This window comes from Mycothermus thermophilus, assembly GCF_041956435.1.
Source record: "Mycothermus thermophilus strain CBS 625.91 unplaced genomic scaffold VTJ04scaffold_3, whole genome shotgun sequence".
NCBI lineage: Eukaryota > Fungi > Ascomycota > Sordariomycetes > Sordariales > Chaetomiaceae > Mycothermus > Mycothermus thermophilus.
The window spans coordinates 601,294-617,438 of NW_027191429.1; the positions used below are offsets into that span (position 1 = coordinate 601,294).

At 58.2% G+C, this 16,145-nt stretch overlaps 7 protein-coding genes across 7 annotated transcripts; 2 read left to right on the plus strand and 5 right to left on the minus strand.

Annotated features, from left to right (window-relative positions):
• Positions 1–52: 52 nt before the first annotated feature.
• On the plus strand, positions 53–4,190 carry VTJ04DRAFT_4319 (uncharacterized protein; the record flags this gene model as incomplete). The annotated part of the gene is made up of 2 exons (XM_069362316.1): positions 53–1,787; positions 1,846–4,190. The coding sequence occupies 2 exons, from the start codon at positions 53–55 to the stop codon at positions 4,188–4,190; spliced, it is 4,080 nt and encodes a 1,359-aa protein (XP_069219275.1).
• A 6-nt stretch (positions 4,191–4,196) lies between these two features.
• Positions 4,197–4,465, minus strand: VTJ04DRAFT_4320 (uncharacterized protein; the record flags this gene model as incomplete). The annotated part of the gene is made up of 2 exons (XM_069362318.1): positions 4,197–4,391; positions 4,457–4,465. The coding sequence occupies 2 exons, from the start codon at positions 4,463–4,465 to the stop codon at positions 4,197–4,199; spliced, it is 204 nt and encodes a 67-aa protein (XP_069219276.1).
• Positions 4,466–4,696: 231 nt separating this feature from the next.
• VTJ04DRAFT_4321 (uncharacterized protein) lies at positions 4,697–5,918 on the minus strand (the record flags this gene model as incomplete). Its single annotated transcript, XM_069362319.1, has 3 exons — positions 4,697–4,757; positions 4,819–5,840; positions 5,916–5,918. The coding sequence occupies 3 exons, from the start codon at positions 5,916–5,918 to the stop codon at positions 4,697–4,699; spliced, it is 1,086 nt and encodes a 361-aa protein (XP_069219277.1).
• A 751-nt stretch (positions 5,919–6,669) lies between these two features.
• VTJ04DRAFT_4322 (uncharacterized protein) lies at positions 6,670–8,371 on the plus strand (the record flags this gene model as incomplete). The annotated part of the gene is made up of 2 exons (XM_069362320.1): positions 6,670–7,230; positions 7,295–8,371. 2 exons carry the CDS (start codon positions 6,670–6,672, stop codon positions 8,369–8,371), a joined length of 1,638 nt encoding a protein of 545 aa, XP_069219278.1.
• Positions 8,372–10,045: 1,674 nt separating this feature from the next.
• VTJ04DRAFT_4323 (uncharacterized protein) lies at positions 10,046–11,682 on the minus strand (the record flags this gene model as incomplete). Its single annotated transcript, XM_069362321.1, has 2 exons — positions 10,046–10,991; positions 11,051–11,682. 2 exons carry the CDS (start codon positions 11,680–11,682, stop codon positions 10,046–10,048), a joined length of 1,578 nt encoding a protein of 525 aa, XP_069219279.1.
• Positions 11,683–12,841: 1,159 nt separating this feature from the next.
• VTJ04DRAFT_4324 (uncharacterized protein) lies at positions 12,842–14,503 on the minus strand (the record flags this gene model as incomplete). The annotated part of the gene is made up of 2 exons (XM_069362322.1): positions 12,842–14,031; positions 14,092–14,503. 2 exons carry the CDS (start codon positions 14,501–14,503, stop codon positions 12,842–12,844), a joined length of 1,602 nt encoding a protein of 533 aa, XP_069219280.1.
• Positions 14,504–14,623: 120 nt separating this feature from the next.
• VTJ04DRAFT_4325 (uncharacterized protein) lies at positions 14,624–15,100 on the minus strand (the record flags this gene model as incomplete). The annotated part of the gene is made up of 2 exons (XM_069362323.1): positions 14,624–14,876; positions 14,940–15,100. The coding sequence occupies 2 exons, from the start codon at positions 15,098–15,100 to the stop codon at positions 14,624–14,626; spliced, it is 414 nt and encodes a 137-aa protein (XP_069219281.1).
• Between the last annotated feature and the right edge of the window lie 1,045 nt (positions 15,101–16,145).

Here is a 16,145-nt window from a genome sequence, read left to right on the forward strand (position 1 = left end):
CCAGAATCACTCCAATTGCCTGTGGTTTCGGTGTTGCTCTCACTCCGTCACCATGGCATACATCACTCTCACCGGCGAGTCGTGCTTCACGGCCGCCGAGGCCCAGAAGCTCAAGGACCAGATCAACAAGATCGCGCCTATCAAGGTCGCGGTCCTGAGCGGTTTCTGGGCCTACTACGCCCATATTGAGGGCGACGAGGAGACCGCAAAGCAGAAGCTGGCCCAGCTTCTCCCGCTGCCTGCCGACCCCTCCAGCGTCGAGCCTCTCACCCACATCGGCTTCACGCGCAAGTGGTATGTGACGCCGCGCTACAACTCGCCATGGAGCACCAAGGCCACGAGCATCGCCGAGGTGTGCGGCTTTGGCGATCAGATTCGCCGCATCGAGCGTGGTCGCGTCGTCATCATCGACTTCGAGCAGCCCTACAACGACAAGACCGTCCCGTTCCGCGACATCCTGCACGATCGCATGACGGAATTCTTCACCCCCGAAGCCCCTGAGCTCAGCGCAATGTTTGCTGAGGGTCAGCCGGCTCCCCTCGAGGTTGTTGACATCTTCGCTCCTGGCCGCGACCCCAAGGACGTTCTCGACGAGTACAACAAGGCGCGCGGCCTTGCTCTCGACCCTTCCGAGGTGGAATACCTGGTCGAGCAGTTCAGGCGCCTGGGTCGCCCGCCCCACGACATTGAGCTGTTCATGTTCGCGCAGGTGAACTCCGAACACTGCCGCCATAAGCAGTTCAACGCGAACTGGACCATCGATGGCATGACCAAGGGCAAGTCTCTGTTCGAGATGATTCGGAACACCCATAAGGTCACACCCGACTACACTGTGTCTGCTTACAGCGACAACGCCGCCGTTATGGAGGGCGAGAGCGGCGCGTACCTCTGGCTTCCCGACTATACCACCGGCTCCTGGAAGCTTAACAAGGAGCGTCTGCACGTCCTGGCTAAGGTCGAAACTCACAACCATCCGACCGCGATCGCGCCGTTCCCCGGCGCTGCCACCGGATCCGGCGGTGAAATCCGCGACGAAGGCGCCGTTGGCCGTGGCTCCATGCCCAAGGCTGGTCTGTGTGGTTTCTGGGTTTCTGACCTGTTGATCCCCGATCACAAAGCTCCGTGGGAGCTGGACATCGGCCGCCCTGGCCACTTCGCCAGCAGTCTCGACATCATGCTTGAGGCGCCGATCGGCAGCGCGCGCTTCAACAACGAGTACGGTCGTCCCTGCCTGGCAGGTGTGTTCCGCACACTTCTCACCCCCGATGACACCAAGGTCGAGGGCGAGTACCGCGGCTATCACAAGCCCATCATGATCGCAGGTGGTGTCGGCACAGTCAGGGAGAAGCACGCCCTCAAGAAGCCCGAGTATGTGAAGGAGGGCGCCCACGTCATCGTCCTTGGCGGTCCTGCCATGTTGATCGGTCTGGGCGGTGGCGCCGCCTCGAGTAAGGCCTCGGGCGAGGGCGATGCCGATTTGGACTTCGACAGCGTCCAGCGCGGCAATCCGGAGATGGAGCGCCGCGCGCAGATGGTTATCAACACGTGTATTTCGCTTGGCGACCAGAACCCTATCGCCATGATCCATGACGTGGGCGCTGGTGGTCTGTCCAACGCGCTCCCGGAGCTTGTCAAGGACGCCGGCTTTGGTGGCCGGTTCGAGTTGCGCCAGGTCGAGAGCGTGGATCGCAGCATGAGCCCGCTCCAGATCTGGTGCAATGAGGCCCAGGAGCGTTATGTCCTCTTGGTGAACGACGATGGCATGGAGCGGTTTGCCAGCATCTGCCGTAAGTCCAATAAATTCTGTGACGTCTGGTGGAATTCACAACTCTAACCCTTTTCTAGGTCGCGAGCGCTGCGGCTTTTCCGACGTCGGTACCGTCCTCTCCAAGGAGGTGGATGGCGTCTCCCACTTGATTCTCAGCGACCGGGAGTCCAAAGAGTATCCGCGCCCTATTGACGTTCCCATGGACGTGCTCTTCCCTAAGGGTCGCAGGCTGGAGCGGATTGTGAACTCCAAGAAGCCTTCCTGGCCGGCGTTTGATGCCGTCGCGGCCCTTAAGGCTGCCGTTGGTAGCTCTCTGAGCGACGCTGAGTTGTTGAAGGAGGCTGTGAAGCGCGTCTTCTGGATGCCGTCGGTCGGCTCCAAGTCGTTCCTCATCACCATCGGTGACCGTACCGTCGGTGGTCTGTCGGTGCGGGATCAGATGGTTGGCCCGTGGCAGACCCCCGTTGCGGACGTCGCCGTCACTGCCACGTCTTTCAATCTGGATGGCTCCCGAACTGGTGAGGCCATGGCCATGGGCGAGAAGCCGACATTGGCTCTCATCTCTCCTGCTGCTTCCGCTCGTATGGCTGTTGCCGAGGCTCTGCTGAACCTCGGCGCCGCCGACATCAAGGGTGGTCACCACCGCGGCGACCTGCGCCGTGTGAAGCTTTCGGCCAACTGGATGGCTGCTGTGAACCACCCTGGCGAGGGCGCCGCCCTTTATGAGGCTGTTGAGGCTATCGGAATGGACCTTTGCCCCAAGCTCAACATCAGCATTCCCGTCGGAAAGGATTCAACTTCCATGAAATCATCGTGGAAGGACGGTGAAATCAAGAAGAGCGTCACCGCCCCGGTGTCGGTGGTCATTTCGGCCTTCACCCTGGTGGAGGACGTTCGGCGTACCTGGACGCCTCAGCTTCGCCGCGTGGAAGACGTCGGCGACTCCATCTTGCTGTATGTCGACCTGGCAGCTGGCCGCAAGGCCCTTGGTGGTTCTGCCCTCGCGCAGTCTCTTGGTGCCATCGGTACCGAGGCACCCGACGTCCGGGATGTGGATCTCCTGAAGGATTACTTCGACGCTCTGGCCCAGTTGCACGAGAGCGGCGTCGTCCTCGCGTACCACGACAGGTCGGACGGTGGCCTCATCACCACCATTGCTGAGATGATGTTCGCCGGTCGGTGCGGCGTGGACATTATGCTGGACGGCATTGCCGCCTCGGGCAGCCTTTCTGATATCTTGGATGCGCTCTTCAACGAGGAACTTGGCGCTGTGTTCCAGGTCCGCGCTTCCGACGATATCAACTTCAAGCGCTGCTTCGCCACCTGCGGCCCGCCGCCGGGTCTCATCCGCAAGTTCGGCGTCGTCAAGCCTACATCGGCCGGCCAGACCCTCACCATCCGCTATGGCGAGGGCGCGCCCTTCGCCACCCTCGACCGCGCGGAGATGCAGCAATGGTGGACCAAGACGTCCTACGAGATGCAGAAGCTCCGCGACACCCCTGCCTGCGCCGAGTCCGAGTACGCCACCATCCTCGACAACGAAGACCCGGGTCTCTCGTACAACCTCACCTTCTCCCCCGCGGAGAACATCACCCCGCTCAAGGCGTCCATCACCAGCTTCCTCGGCAAGACGCCGCGCGTGGCCATCCTCCGCGAGCAGGGCGTCAACGGCTACGCCGAGATGGCCTTCGCCTTCCGCGCGGCGGGCTTCGACCCCGTCGACGTGCACATGACGGACATCATCGGGGGCCGGTCGCTGGCCGATTTCGTCGGCCTCGCGGCCTGCGGCGGCTTCTCGTACGGCGACGTCCTGGGCGCCGGCGTGGGCTGGGCCAAGTCGATCCTGCTGCACGAGGGCGCGCGCCGCGAGATGGCGGCCTTCTTCGCGCGCAGCGACACCTTCGCCCTCGGCGTGTGCAACGGCTGCCAGATGCTGTCGCGCCTCAAGGAGCTCATCCCAGGCGCTGAGCACTTCCCGGTCTTTGTCGACAACGCGTCGGCCCAGTTCGAGGGCCGCTTCAGCATGGTCAAGATCGAGGACAACCCCGCCAATCCCTCCGTGTTTTTCCACGGCATGAACGGCTCGGCGCTGCCCATCGTCGTGTCGCACGGCGAAGGCCGCGCCCAGTTCGCCAGCGAGGAGCAGTTCCGCGCGCTGACCGAGGAGGCCGGCATCCGCCTGCGCTACGTGGACAACAGGCTCAACGTGACGGAGCAGTATCCCTACAACCCCAACGGCAGCCCCGCGGGCGTGGCGGGCGTGTCGAGCAAGGACGGCAGGGTGCTGGTCATGATGCCGCACCCGGAGAGGACCATCCTGGCGGACGTGGGCAGCTACGTGCCGCCCGAGGAGGTGGGCGAGTGGGGAGAGTTTGGGCCGTGGTTGAGGATGTTTAGGAGCGCGAGGAGGTGGGTTGGTTAAGAGTGCTTAGCAGCCTGAAACCGATTGCGGCTGGCTTGGTGGCGGGGAGACCGGGGAGAAACATGCTGTCCATGAAACAAAGAAACACATAAATTTGTAGATAGATGGGTTGGGCGGTATATTGTTTGTTTTGTTTATTCCTACGTTGTTTTTTATCGATCGCAACTTGGTAGTAGAAATATCATGGCGTTTGAGGCGTCGCTATGCCACATCCATACGGGACATGCTATTCATACTAACCGGAAAGTTGAATGTTGTAAGCCAACCGGGGACATTCACACGAGTTCTCGGTGAACATCCCGTTGACATAGCACGGAGGACATCGGGAAGTAGACTACGCCAGTGGAAGTGAGGTATCACAGGAGGATTCATGACCGAGCAGAAAGACCACAACATATAGGTATCTCTCTCTATGAGACTAGAGGAACAGCATCCCCATAGACAAGTCTAGGAAATATAACTCTGGAGCAGACAGGCGCAAAGAAAACCGTCATCAACATCACCCTTCATGAACTCGAACCACCACCACCCCGGCCGGCGCCGCCGCCGCCCATGAGATTCCGTGCCCTGTGTTCCTGCGTCAGTATTTTCCTAGATATATGAATGTAGTCTGAAAAGAGAAACTCACATCTCGGCAATGCTGGGATCCGACATGAGCGATCCAAGATCCGGCATGCCACCGCCGCGACCAAACTGATCGGCCAGCTGGCGCAGGCGCGGGTTATTCATGAGGTTGGCCATCAGGTCAGGGTTGCTCATGAGATTCTGCGCCATGGACGCGAACATGGGGTTGTTCATGATGGATGCGAAATCGGGCATGCCACCGCCGCCACCGCCGCCGCCGCCGCCGAACAGGCTCCCAAGATCCGGCAATCCACCACCACCGCCGCCGGAACGAGTCCCAGCCCCGGCGCCCGCACCCCGAGATGACGCGGCGGACTCCTCAGCAGCAAGCTCCTCCACCCGGCGCTTGGCGGTTTCGTAGCCCTTCTTCATGGCCTCGCTTCCGCCGTTGCCTTCATACTCGATGCCCTTCTGATAGGCCTCCATGGCGCCCTTGGCGTCGCCGAGCGCGAACCTCGCCAGGCCGAGACGGCTCCAAGCCTTAGTGTAGTGCGGGTCGATAGCCACGGCAGCCTCGGCGTCGGCGCGCGCAGCCTCGTGGTCGCGATTGGCGGAGTGGGCGGCGGCGCGGTTGGAGAGGTAGATGGGGTTGGTCGGGTGGATGGCTAGGGCTTGAGTGTAGTAATCGATGGCGGTGGGATAGTCCTTGGCGGCCATGGCGGCGTTGCCTTTGGATTTGAGGGCCTCAGCCTGCTTCTTTTGTTCTTCGGTGGGTTCGCTGGTGGAAGATGAGCTGGAACCAGCGGCAGCAGTTGAAGAAGAGGAGGAGGACTCGGCGGGTTTAGGAGGGACGGCATTCTTGAGCTTCTCGTAGACAGAATAGATTTGGAAGAGGCTCTGGTTGCCGATGGCGGATTGCACGGCGGCCTTGTCGGAGGGGTCGACGTTGAAGGACTCGCTGATGCAGTTGATGGCAATGTCAATCGAGTCCTTCTCCTCGGCGGTCAGGGTGCCGTCGGTGAGCGAGGTGGAAAGGAAGTCGCAGATGGCCAGCGCGAGGCGCTGCTTGGGTGTTGTTGATGAGGCCTGGAAGAGTCAGTCCTGGGAGTCTCAATGTGTCTCGGAGTGTCTTTGGAGAGGGGTAGAGAAGGATGGACATACCATGGTAGAGTGCTGGCCAGACGGCGCCCTGAATCTCCGAGTCAAGGGCGGGGGAGCAGAGGTAAAGAGCCAGAAATGTGTTTTGTGGGAAAAGTTAACTCGCCACGAAATTAGATGCGAAGTCTGGGTCCAGAAGGAAAAGGGAGAGATTCAAGTCGGGCGGATTCCATGTTCGTCGACGACACCTAATGGAGGGGCTGCGGCAGAAGTGGGGCAGCTCCGATGCGCAAAGAACCGTAACCTGTCACAATACTTGTAATTACGTGGCTATGTAACATTGATGCCACAGCACGTGCCCCCCACAGCCTCCGGTCGGTTGGTCTGCAGGGCAACAGCAACAGCGGGAAGCTGCATCCACTGAGTGGGGCAGCTGATGTCAGTGCCGCGACTTTGGGTCCTCGAGCTGGTGACCTAGCCTGTGATTTCCGTCCGCCTCTTGCCGTTTTGGCTTGCTCATCTTCTCTTCCGCCCTTCATCTCAACGCCACATCGGCCCAGTCACGGGCCTGATATCAAGGCCCTCGATCTACGAGTTCCGTTAAGACTCAACCGAGTAGGATCAACACCTTTCCCCTCACACGAGCACAGCAGTCCCGACGCGACAACAGCGCACGATCAAGCCAGCAACAGCCAGCCACGACATCAATGAAGCGACGCCGACCCTCAGCTTCCTACTAATAGATATTATCACAACACCTTCATCACCAACCCTTCTCACCGACCGCAGCATCGTGGCCTTTAGTCGTCTGGCCGAAATGACCTCGTCACGCAGCTCCCGGAACAATGGGTATTCCATAGCGCCCGCTCCCATCGCTCGCAACGACCAGCGCGTCTGCTTCATCTGCCTTCAGAACGATGAGGAGACCCCGAGGGCGACATGGGTGAACCCATGTCCCTGCAGCCTCGAGGCGCACCATGACTGCATGTTGCGCTGGGTTGCCGAGATGGAGTCCTCTTCGGGAACCCCAAGGGACGGGTTTCGCTGCCCGGCATGCAAAGCCCTCATCCTTATCGAGGAGCCCTTCGACTCTGTCGTCGCCCTTCACGATGCGTTATACCGACAATACAGCGAAGTGTCGCCGTACGCTATGGGAGCCCTGGCGGTCCTGGGCTGCGTCAGCGCTTCTGCTGCCTATGGCGTAACCGCCTTGCGCGTCTTTGCCGGTCGAGATGCTGCTTGGGGTTGGCTTTGGGGGAGCCCAAAAAAGACTGTCACCCTTTTCAAAATATGGGCGCTGTCGTGGATTGGTCCTGGCGTCGTTGCCGTGCGATGGTTTCCGGGGATAATGCTCTTCGTTATGCCCTTCACCACTCTCGTAAGCACTCCTACTTTCCTGTGTTCTTGTTTCCCGGGACTCTTGACTGACACGGGCGTTGCAGTATGGCCTAAGGCTTGTCGCCAGCAACACATGGCCCCCGTCGCCCCGATGGGCTATGGTCATGTTTCCAATCATCCATCTCAGTTATGACAATTTCTACTTTGACACATTCGGCGCCTTGGAGCGGCGACTCAACAGGGCACTTCGCGGGCTCCCACCTGAAGAAGGCGAGCGTCAGGTGGATGATGAGCTGCCACAGCAAGATGCAGCACTGGAGGATGCCGGTCCGAACCAGGCTCAAGCCCCTGGGCAACAACCTGCGGGCGGGGGTCTTCACAACGCGTGGTTTGCTGGTGGGATATCAGGAGTGATTGGAAACATTGGCCGCTGGTGTCTGGACCAAGTTCTAGACATGGCTGGAGGGGAAATTGGAATTGAGGTGGCAATTGACGGTGAGTATAGGGTCCAAGTGGACGCCGTTGCTCACATGCCCGAATTGGACGATGAATACGATGACAACGAGGCCGGCGATGGCGTGCCACTCTACGAGAGAGCTAGAGCCCTCATCGACCGTGGCCGGGAAGCTCAAGCCCAAGCGCCTAGAAACAACAATGCCAATCAACAAAGACCAGCAAACCAGCAACAACAACAACCGCCTCCTGCCCAACGACCCGCTGCCGCCCAGCAGCAACGGAATCAGCAGCAACAAAACCCGCCTCGGCAACAAAACCAACCTCAAAACCGCAACAACAACAATAATAATTTCGTCATGGATCCCATCACCCTCATCAGCAATAGCATCATCAGCTCCCTCCTCTATCCCTTCATTTCCTACACCTTCGGCGAGCTCCTCCGCCTCCTCCTACCACGACGGTTGACCACCCCTCCAACCCCGTCATCATTCTCGTTCCTCGCTTCAAACAGCAGCACCCAATCACCCCCCACCCTGCTTCGGACGCGCTGGGGCCGCAGCCTGCTGGGCGGGTGCCTGTTTGTGGTCCTCAAGGATATGTTCAAGCTGTACATGAAGTACAGGAGGGTGCAGGTGAAGAAAAAGAGGAGGATCAAGAACGTGGAGCGTAAGCATGGGTCGGGGACGGTTGGTGCTTCACCTGCTATTGCCTCGGGTTCGGCATGAGTCGTGAGATTGTGCAATGAGTCGGTTTCCTGGGCAGTGCTTTCTTTGGGCTGGGCAGTAGAATGGGGCGTTATGAGTGGAAGGTAATGAATGGTGTTAGGATAATAATGGCATTTTGTGGCATGTATAAAACGGCTTGGGTTTGGTGAGGATACAGAATGTCCACACGGAGAGCTGGGCGAGTGTCCTTGGACGGAATGAGGAAGGGTTATGTACATGCAGAAAAGTACCTAGGTTGAACGTAGTGTTAATTTACTGCCTGCTGGGGTTGGTGCCACGGCGACAGCTTCATGAACATTTCTACCGGCATCATAAGGCATCGTTCGTACTAGGCTTATTTCAGGGAGTGGGAGTTCCGCTCCTGCTGACTTAGATGTCTTCATCTATCTCTCCTGATCACATCGGCAAGCGATGGCCTCGACTTGTGGGACTACACAGTTCTTGACACCCACTGACACAAAATCGATACGACCACGTCAATTCACAGCATTCAGCAACCTGATTATCCGAGGCATGTATTTAGGATTGAGTAGACACTAAAGATACACTTATCCTACACTCGAGCCGGCATTCTCCCGCCGCTCAATAATACCCATGATCAAGTTCCCCCCTGACAAACCATGTCGTTCAGTTGCCCGGCCTCTGTGCCACAAAAGCAAGATATGTCAGCATCTTTGCTCCGTGGAAATAATTGTTCCTTGTTATGATGGAGTGGTACGAGGGTGAGACAGGGAGGGAGAGATGAACGTACCGGGCAGTTAGGACAAGTGCACTCGCCCTTGGGGCAGCTGCAACTGCCCGTGCTAGCACAACCACAGCCGCTGCCGCTCATGTTGGTGGTGTTCTTGGAGGCTTAAAAATTGAAAAGCTTCAGTGTATAACTCAATTGTTTCGTGGTTCTCAAGTTCTGTTCCGAGAGGATAGATCAAAGCAAGTTCGAGTTCCGTTCAAGTTTGTTACTCGTAGACAAATGGACTTTGAAAGTTGAGCAACGAGAGGGGTAAGAAAGGGTCTAATAAATACTGAAGAATGACGCAGTGATCGTTCGAGAGGTGACTTGTTCAAGAGGGTTTGTGGCGTGATGACGTCAGGTAACCAGGTATCTGGAGGTTGGACTTCGATGGAAGATCCCCGAGAGCCGCGAGGGCCGATTCCGCAGAAGGAAACTTGTCGTTTCGTACCTCCGCTGGTATCCCAAAGTCTCATGATTCTTATGTCATAGGGGGCTTTGATTTTACCTGCGTCTGGGTGGGTGAATCAGGAGCAGCTAGGCTGGCTGAGGAACTGATATTCCCTGTGACATCGTCCATGTAGCATTCACTTCCATCCAGCCATCGGGTGCTATGTCTCAGCGGCATTTGAGATACGTACCATGAGACATTGCCTTGTTACACATTCAGCATGATCTTGGTTGTTTGCAAGCACAAACAATGGCAAGGAATGGTTCGTCATGAATGTATTACTGATAGAGTGGTTGGTCGAAAGCTGAATGATCACGCCTTCCTGAACCCAGCGCTACCCCTCCCAACCTAACACCCAGGTCACAACATTCCACATCCAGGGCATCATGTTCCGGGCCGCAATCCAGTTAATAACAACATCCGCTTGAAGGCATATCAAGGCGAGTAAGTAAGGACAGCAAATCCCGAATAATGCATCCCAAAGCCCTACTTACTACAACCTCCCGCCCTCCTCCACCAAAACAACCACACTCCCCGTCCCCGGCCTCGACACCACCACCGCGCCCTTCCTCTGCTCTTCCGTCAGCCCCGTCAGCTTGGAATAATACTCCCTCTCCCACGCCGCCTTCACCTCCTCCACGCGATCCGCAGGCACCAGATGCACGCTGCACCCGCCCCAACCCGCGCCCGTGAGCCTACTGCCGTACGACCCCGCGGCGAGCGCAATGTCGCAGAGCGCGTCGAGCTCGGGACAGCTGCACTCGTAGGCGTGGCGGCACGAGGCTTGGCTGTCGTTGAGCAGGGCGCCGAGGCGGGCGTTGTAGGCTGAGGTGTCGTTCTCGTTGTTATTACTACTGCTGGAGGGGCCTTCTTCCAAAAGAGCCATGAACTTGAGCACGCGGAGGGCCTCGTTGAAGACGTGCATGGCGCGCGCGCGGAGGTTGAACCGCTCGGCGCGCACGGGAATGCGCTGCGTGAAGCGCGCGTGGAGCTCGTCGACCGAGATCCCCAGGACCTCGGCGATCTCCTCGCGCGTGTAGCCGTCGGCTTGGGTGAGGGTTTGGGCCGTCAGCGCGCACAACTCTTCCAGCTGGTGCGCAACCGACTTGTCCCTGCCACGGTCGTTGATGGAAAAATAGGTTTCGTGGAAGCCGTGGAGGCTGATGCCCAGGGGCGAGGCGTCGTGTGGCAGCTGAGTGCCGGGCGGGTTGAGCTTGGCGTTGAGGAAGGCGGCTGCGAGACTGCACTCGACGACGCGCAGGTTGTAGTGGATGGGCGCTGTCACGACTTTGTCTGAAGTGACGAAGGATTGGGCAATGAGGAAGGTTAGTTCTGGGTTGGTTGGCGGGAACTGCACTGGGTGGGCTGTCAGAGTAGGGGTGAAGGAGACGAAGAGGGCGGAGCCTCGCTCCGAGAAGACGGAGGCGGACTGATCCATTCTGCGGCATCATGTCAGCAAGCTGTCTTTGTCTTCCCAGCGAGACGAAGAAGTCCTTACCCTCCTGAGTTCACGCCCACAGCCCGTTCGCTCACAATAGCCAGCTCGGTCAACTCGGTCTTGTCGACAACCTGCTCGCCGTTGGCGACCAGGACTGCCAGGGCGCTGGCGCTGACGAAGGCGGCGCTCGAGCTGAGACCACCGCCGGCAGGGACGGTCCCGTCCATGAGTATCTGCATGCTCTTTGGCTTGAAATCCTCGCCGCGCTTCTTCCGCAGCAGCTCGAGTGCGCCTCGGAGGCCGGCCTTGAAGTAGTTGGACCACTCATGTATCGTGGGGTCAATGTCCACGTTGTCGTAGGGGATGTCGAACTCGCGCGCAGGGTACTTTTCTTCGCGGACGTTTGCAATCTGAACCTTGAATGTCCCGTCCTTGGTTGGAGCCAGTTTGGTGGACACGGCGAGCAGGGCATCGGCCGTGATGGCCATGGGCAGGACCGGGTAGAGCGAGTAGTCAATGTGCTCGCCGATGATGTTCACGCGGCCGGGAGACCGCGAGACAAATTCGGGGGCGTGGCCGTAGGTTGAGGTGAACTTGGCCAACAGCTTGTTCCATCTCTCTTTTTGTGACTCCAGGGCATCTTCGGAGTAGATGGCGTCGAGTGAGCGAACGACGGGGACAGTGCCGACCATGGTGTTATGAAGTTGTGAGGAATGAGGACTGTAGACGGCAAGGACGGTCGGAATAACCTGTAAGCGTAGGTCAAGTCGATGGAGACTTGTTGAAGTCGTGGGTTCAGGCTCTTCGTTGAGACGTGGTAGACTCAGGATATATAGACGGCTGATGTGGTTGGGGTTTGGAGGTATGGTATTTCCCCGCAGACGGGACGGAGTGGGCTCCTCGAGGTTGTCGTCCTCGCAGCACCTACGTGCCTATGTGGAATACGACACCTACGATGTCCAGGATATGTGTGCAAGGTTAAAAGTCTCGAGGTCGCATGGACTACCTAGGAAGCACAAACCGGAAGAAAGGGATTACAAGAAGTTGTGCTGTGCCAATAAATTGTCGACTTTATCCTGCCGTAGCGGGAGACTCGGGAACACAAGGAGACGTCAGGTGCTTCCCCGCAATATCCTTCTTTCAATTCTACGTACATACCTCTGTGTGGAATTCTGTACCGCCCACTACATCATTTTGGCATCACCAGGGATCATGATATCCCATGTCGTACATACATAGACATAGGATGGATTTCCCAATGTGTGGCGGGGTATTCTCGTCTCATTTACTTGTAGCATTTCCCCGCATTTGCTGCGGAGTTGTGACGTGCAACACACACCCGCAACCGCTTCAAGAAAAATCTTATGTGTCTGTTTTGTTGTATGAGTTCAGGCGACGCGCAGAACTCGGGGCCGATTTTAAAGGTTATCTGCTCTCCTAGGTAGTTCTTGAAGCGAATGGATTGCGTTGTCGCTGTCTCGGCGGGACGAGGGATGAGTAATCACGATCTTGGGCCCTGAACTACCATAATTTCAACACAGGAACGAGACGTCAATAGGATGGAATATAAAAAGTTAACTTGCTGAAGATCAAAGTCTCATTCCTGCTACCGCATTCATATCACATATCACAAGTCACCACAGAGCAAGTTTGAAGAACCATGATATCAAATGATCAATGCATAAAATGTATATACTGAGAAGTGAATCCTCCCCGTCCCCCATCCTCATGATAAACAATCTATATACAGAAGAATTCCCAAGACATCTCATTACCCTCCATTTTTATCGCGGTCGTTCGTTTCATCTCATGCAAAAACCGGCCGTGATCATCGAGTCAGCGACTCAGAATTTACAGGCACTGAGAGTACCAGTCGTTGAGCTTGGTGCAAGTGTAGGGCTCCTCGCACTGGGTCGGGCCAGTGAAGCCGATGCCGCCGCACTGCTGCCAGCGGCCAGCCTTGGGGCCAGCGCTGGCGGTGGTGGTGGTGGCAGGAGCCGAGGTGGTGCTGCTGCTGGCAGAGGTGGTGGTGGTGCTGGGCGGGGGCTGGACGGTGGTGTTGCCGCCGTTGTTGCCGCCATCGCTGGGAAGGCCGGCAACGGTCGAGCCGATGGGGCCGAAGCGGATGTTGGAGAAGACGACGTTGCTGTTGGGGGCCTCGGCCTCAACCTCAGCAGGGACACCCGAGGTGGTCGGGCAGGCACCGCGCTCGGCGCCGGGCTTGCCAGCGGCATCGACAGGGAAGGTCGAGTCGAGCCAGAGCATGTTGGAGGCGTGGTCATCCCAGATGGACATGACCAGGACCATGGGGCCGGCGAGGGCCTTGCCCATCTGCTTCATGCCGCCCTTGCGGTTGAAGTCGTCAATGTCGCCAAAGGCAACCTTCTGGCGGTCGCACCAATCCTGGGTGATGGAGTTGCCCTCGACGCCGGGGATGGTGGACTCGGAGTTGGGGATGATCTTCCCATCCTGGACGTAGAAGCGCTTGATCTCGCCGAGATCGCCGTTGGCGTCCTTGAGGAACTGGGTGACGACGGTGAGCTTCTTGGTGGTGTCGACGGTCATGCCCTTGCCGTAGAAGGTCTTGTTGCCCTGGCGATACGCGTTGAAGTCGCAGCCATCGGGGTCGCAGACGCCGGCGTAGCGGTCGTTGCTGTAGGTGCCACCGCACGAGTCGCCCTCGCAGCGGCTCTGGCCAATGATAGTGCAAGGGTGAGGAGTGAAGGCAGTAGCCATGTTGTTGGCCTCCCAGATATCCATCTCAGAGCAGCAGGTACCATAGCGGCCCGCGCCGGCGTTGGGGTCGTTGGTGGAGCCGGTCCAGCCCTCAATGTTGGCCTCGCCGTTGATGAACTTGATGTCACGGGGGCACTGAGCATCGCAGTAGCCGGTACCGTACTTGGCACCAGCCTTGTTGCCAGGATAGCGGCTGAGACCACCATCGGCGTCCATGGAGACGAAGTACAGGGCGCCGTTGAGACCGCAGCCGATGTTGGAGACATCGACATCGAAGGTGAACTCGTTGCCGAGGAGCTCGAAGGCTGTGAAGTGTAAAAGTTAGCCAGGATTCAAGGCGCGAGAAGGCTGAAGATAGAACCTACTCTGATACTTGTCCTCGCCGTCCATCAGGTAGGTACGCGAGCCGACGTTGGTCGAGTACTGGCCCTTGGTGACGAACTTGAGGCTCAGGGAATCACCGTTGGTGGTGATGCCATAGGTGCTGGTGTAGTCAGCACCATCGACGCAGCAGTTCTGAGCGCACGACTTGGCATCAGTGCAGATGCTAGAATCCCACTCGTTGCCCGTGTAGCAGTTGGTGGAGCCAGACACCTGGTGAGTCCAGCGCCAGTTGGAGTCGAGAGTGATGGAAGCCTGGACGGTCTGGCACTGGCCGCCGGCGGTGCACTTCTTCCAGGAGAGGGAAGGGTGCCTCTCGGTGGTGAGGCTGCACGCCTGCTGGGCGGCGGCCGAGGCCACAAGGGCGGCGAGGGTGGCGAACTTGGCGGTACGCATTTTGAAGGAGGGTGACTGATGTGTCTGAAGGAATGGCCCGACAACTGCTGTGTTTGCGTGATTGTCGATGGGGATGGTGAGATCAGAGCTGGTGGTGTTGAGGGCTCGGGGAGACTCGAGTTATATAGACGAGACACGGAGCATCTTTCCCCAGATCACGGCTCCGCAAGTTTCTCTCTCTTCTCCATGGGGAAGTTCCCCATGGAGCATCATCCCGCCGTTGGTGGCCCTGTCATCACGCGGATCGCCGGGAAGGCCGGCGCCAGCAAGCACCGTCCACGGCTCGCCACCCAAAGCGCGCAAGGTCACGGCGTCATGGAGGCGGCTCACGGCCCGGTGACGCTCAGCCATGACCTTCGCGACGCTGGCCGATCTGGAATAGCGTCCTCAGGTCCAGGGAACGAGCGGCAGGTGGAGACAGGGACCAACGGCTGGCCTTGATCGGAACAAGCCAGGACGAGGTCCGATGAGTGGCGTCGCTTGGTAGGCATGCCAGCGGCTGTGGTGGTCTTGTTTGGTGTGAGGCTCCGGGGCGCATTGCTGAGAAGATTCGATGGTGGGGAAGCGCGGGGACGGCGATGTGCCAAAACGGTGCATGGCGGCCGGGAGTCCGGCTGGCGATGTGACGACAATGGCCACCAGTCCTGGGAGCACGGACAGAGAGCATCGCAAGGCACCGTGGAGGACGTGGACCCGAAGCCTGGAAGTGGATTTAGGTCGACCCAGGATTGCCAGGGGCGAACGCAAGTCATTGGAGGGCTGGTGGTGTGTGAACCAGATGCTCAGGGGGTGTGTCACGGAGGACGTCCGCCGAGTGTAACGCATAGGGTTAGGTTTCCCGGGTTAGCCCTCGTCCTGGTGACCGCATGGCTTTTGCTGTGAATCCGAGATGCGTCGAGAAGACCACATCATGGCTGTCAAAGTCAGCGCAGGGTGGCGCACGCTTCAATCCGCATCCCAAACCAGCTGACTCTGGCGTTGGCGACGACATCCGTCAGCTCACGAGACGAGGAGAAGCGAGTGCTGTTCTGGGCTGGGCAGGGCTCTCCAGATTGCACCGGTGCGGCAGACACAAGCCGATGCTCCCCACAGATGCCATGGGTTTGTGGCGTTTCCACCCCGCATTCTAGGACCGCATCCCCGGACGGGACGGTTCCTTCAACGGCTGACCGGCAGAGCCAAGTGAGCATGGGGAGGGAGAGACAGCCGAATGCGGAGCGAGAAGCCATCCTTGGTCGGCGAGCTCTTTCACAAATGTGCCGAGATGAGGAGCATCATGACGCGGGACTTGACAATGTGTTGTTTCTTTGGGATTTCCGTACTGTTCGGACACTATGTCATGCCGTGTGTTTCATGTTGAGGCTCAGCGGGTACAATAATAGAATCCACGAGCTTGGGAACGAAAAACCGGGTGAAGCAGTGTGTTTTCAATTTGCAGATATTAGGAGCTCATGCTGGGCAAAGCTTGTCAGTGCTTAGCTTTGCCAGTGTTGCGCTCTGTTGATTTGCCTTGATTGAAAATTGATGAATCGAAGTGTGCAGTGCGACATGCGTGGTAACCCAAGAGGCCAGGGCAGAGAAAAGGATGCGCCAGGATCCCAAAGAGGCATCTCGTCTCCACAGCGGCTCGAGGGTGGGTCCC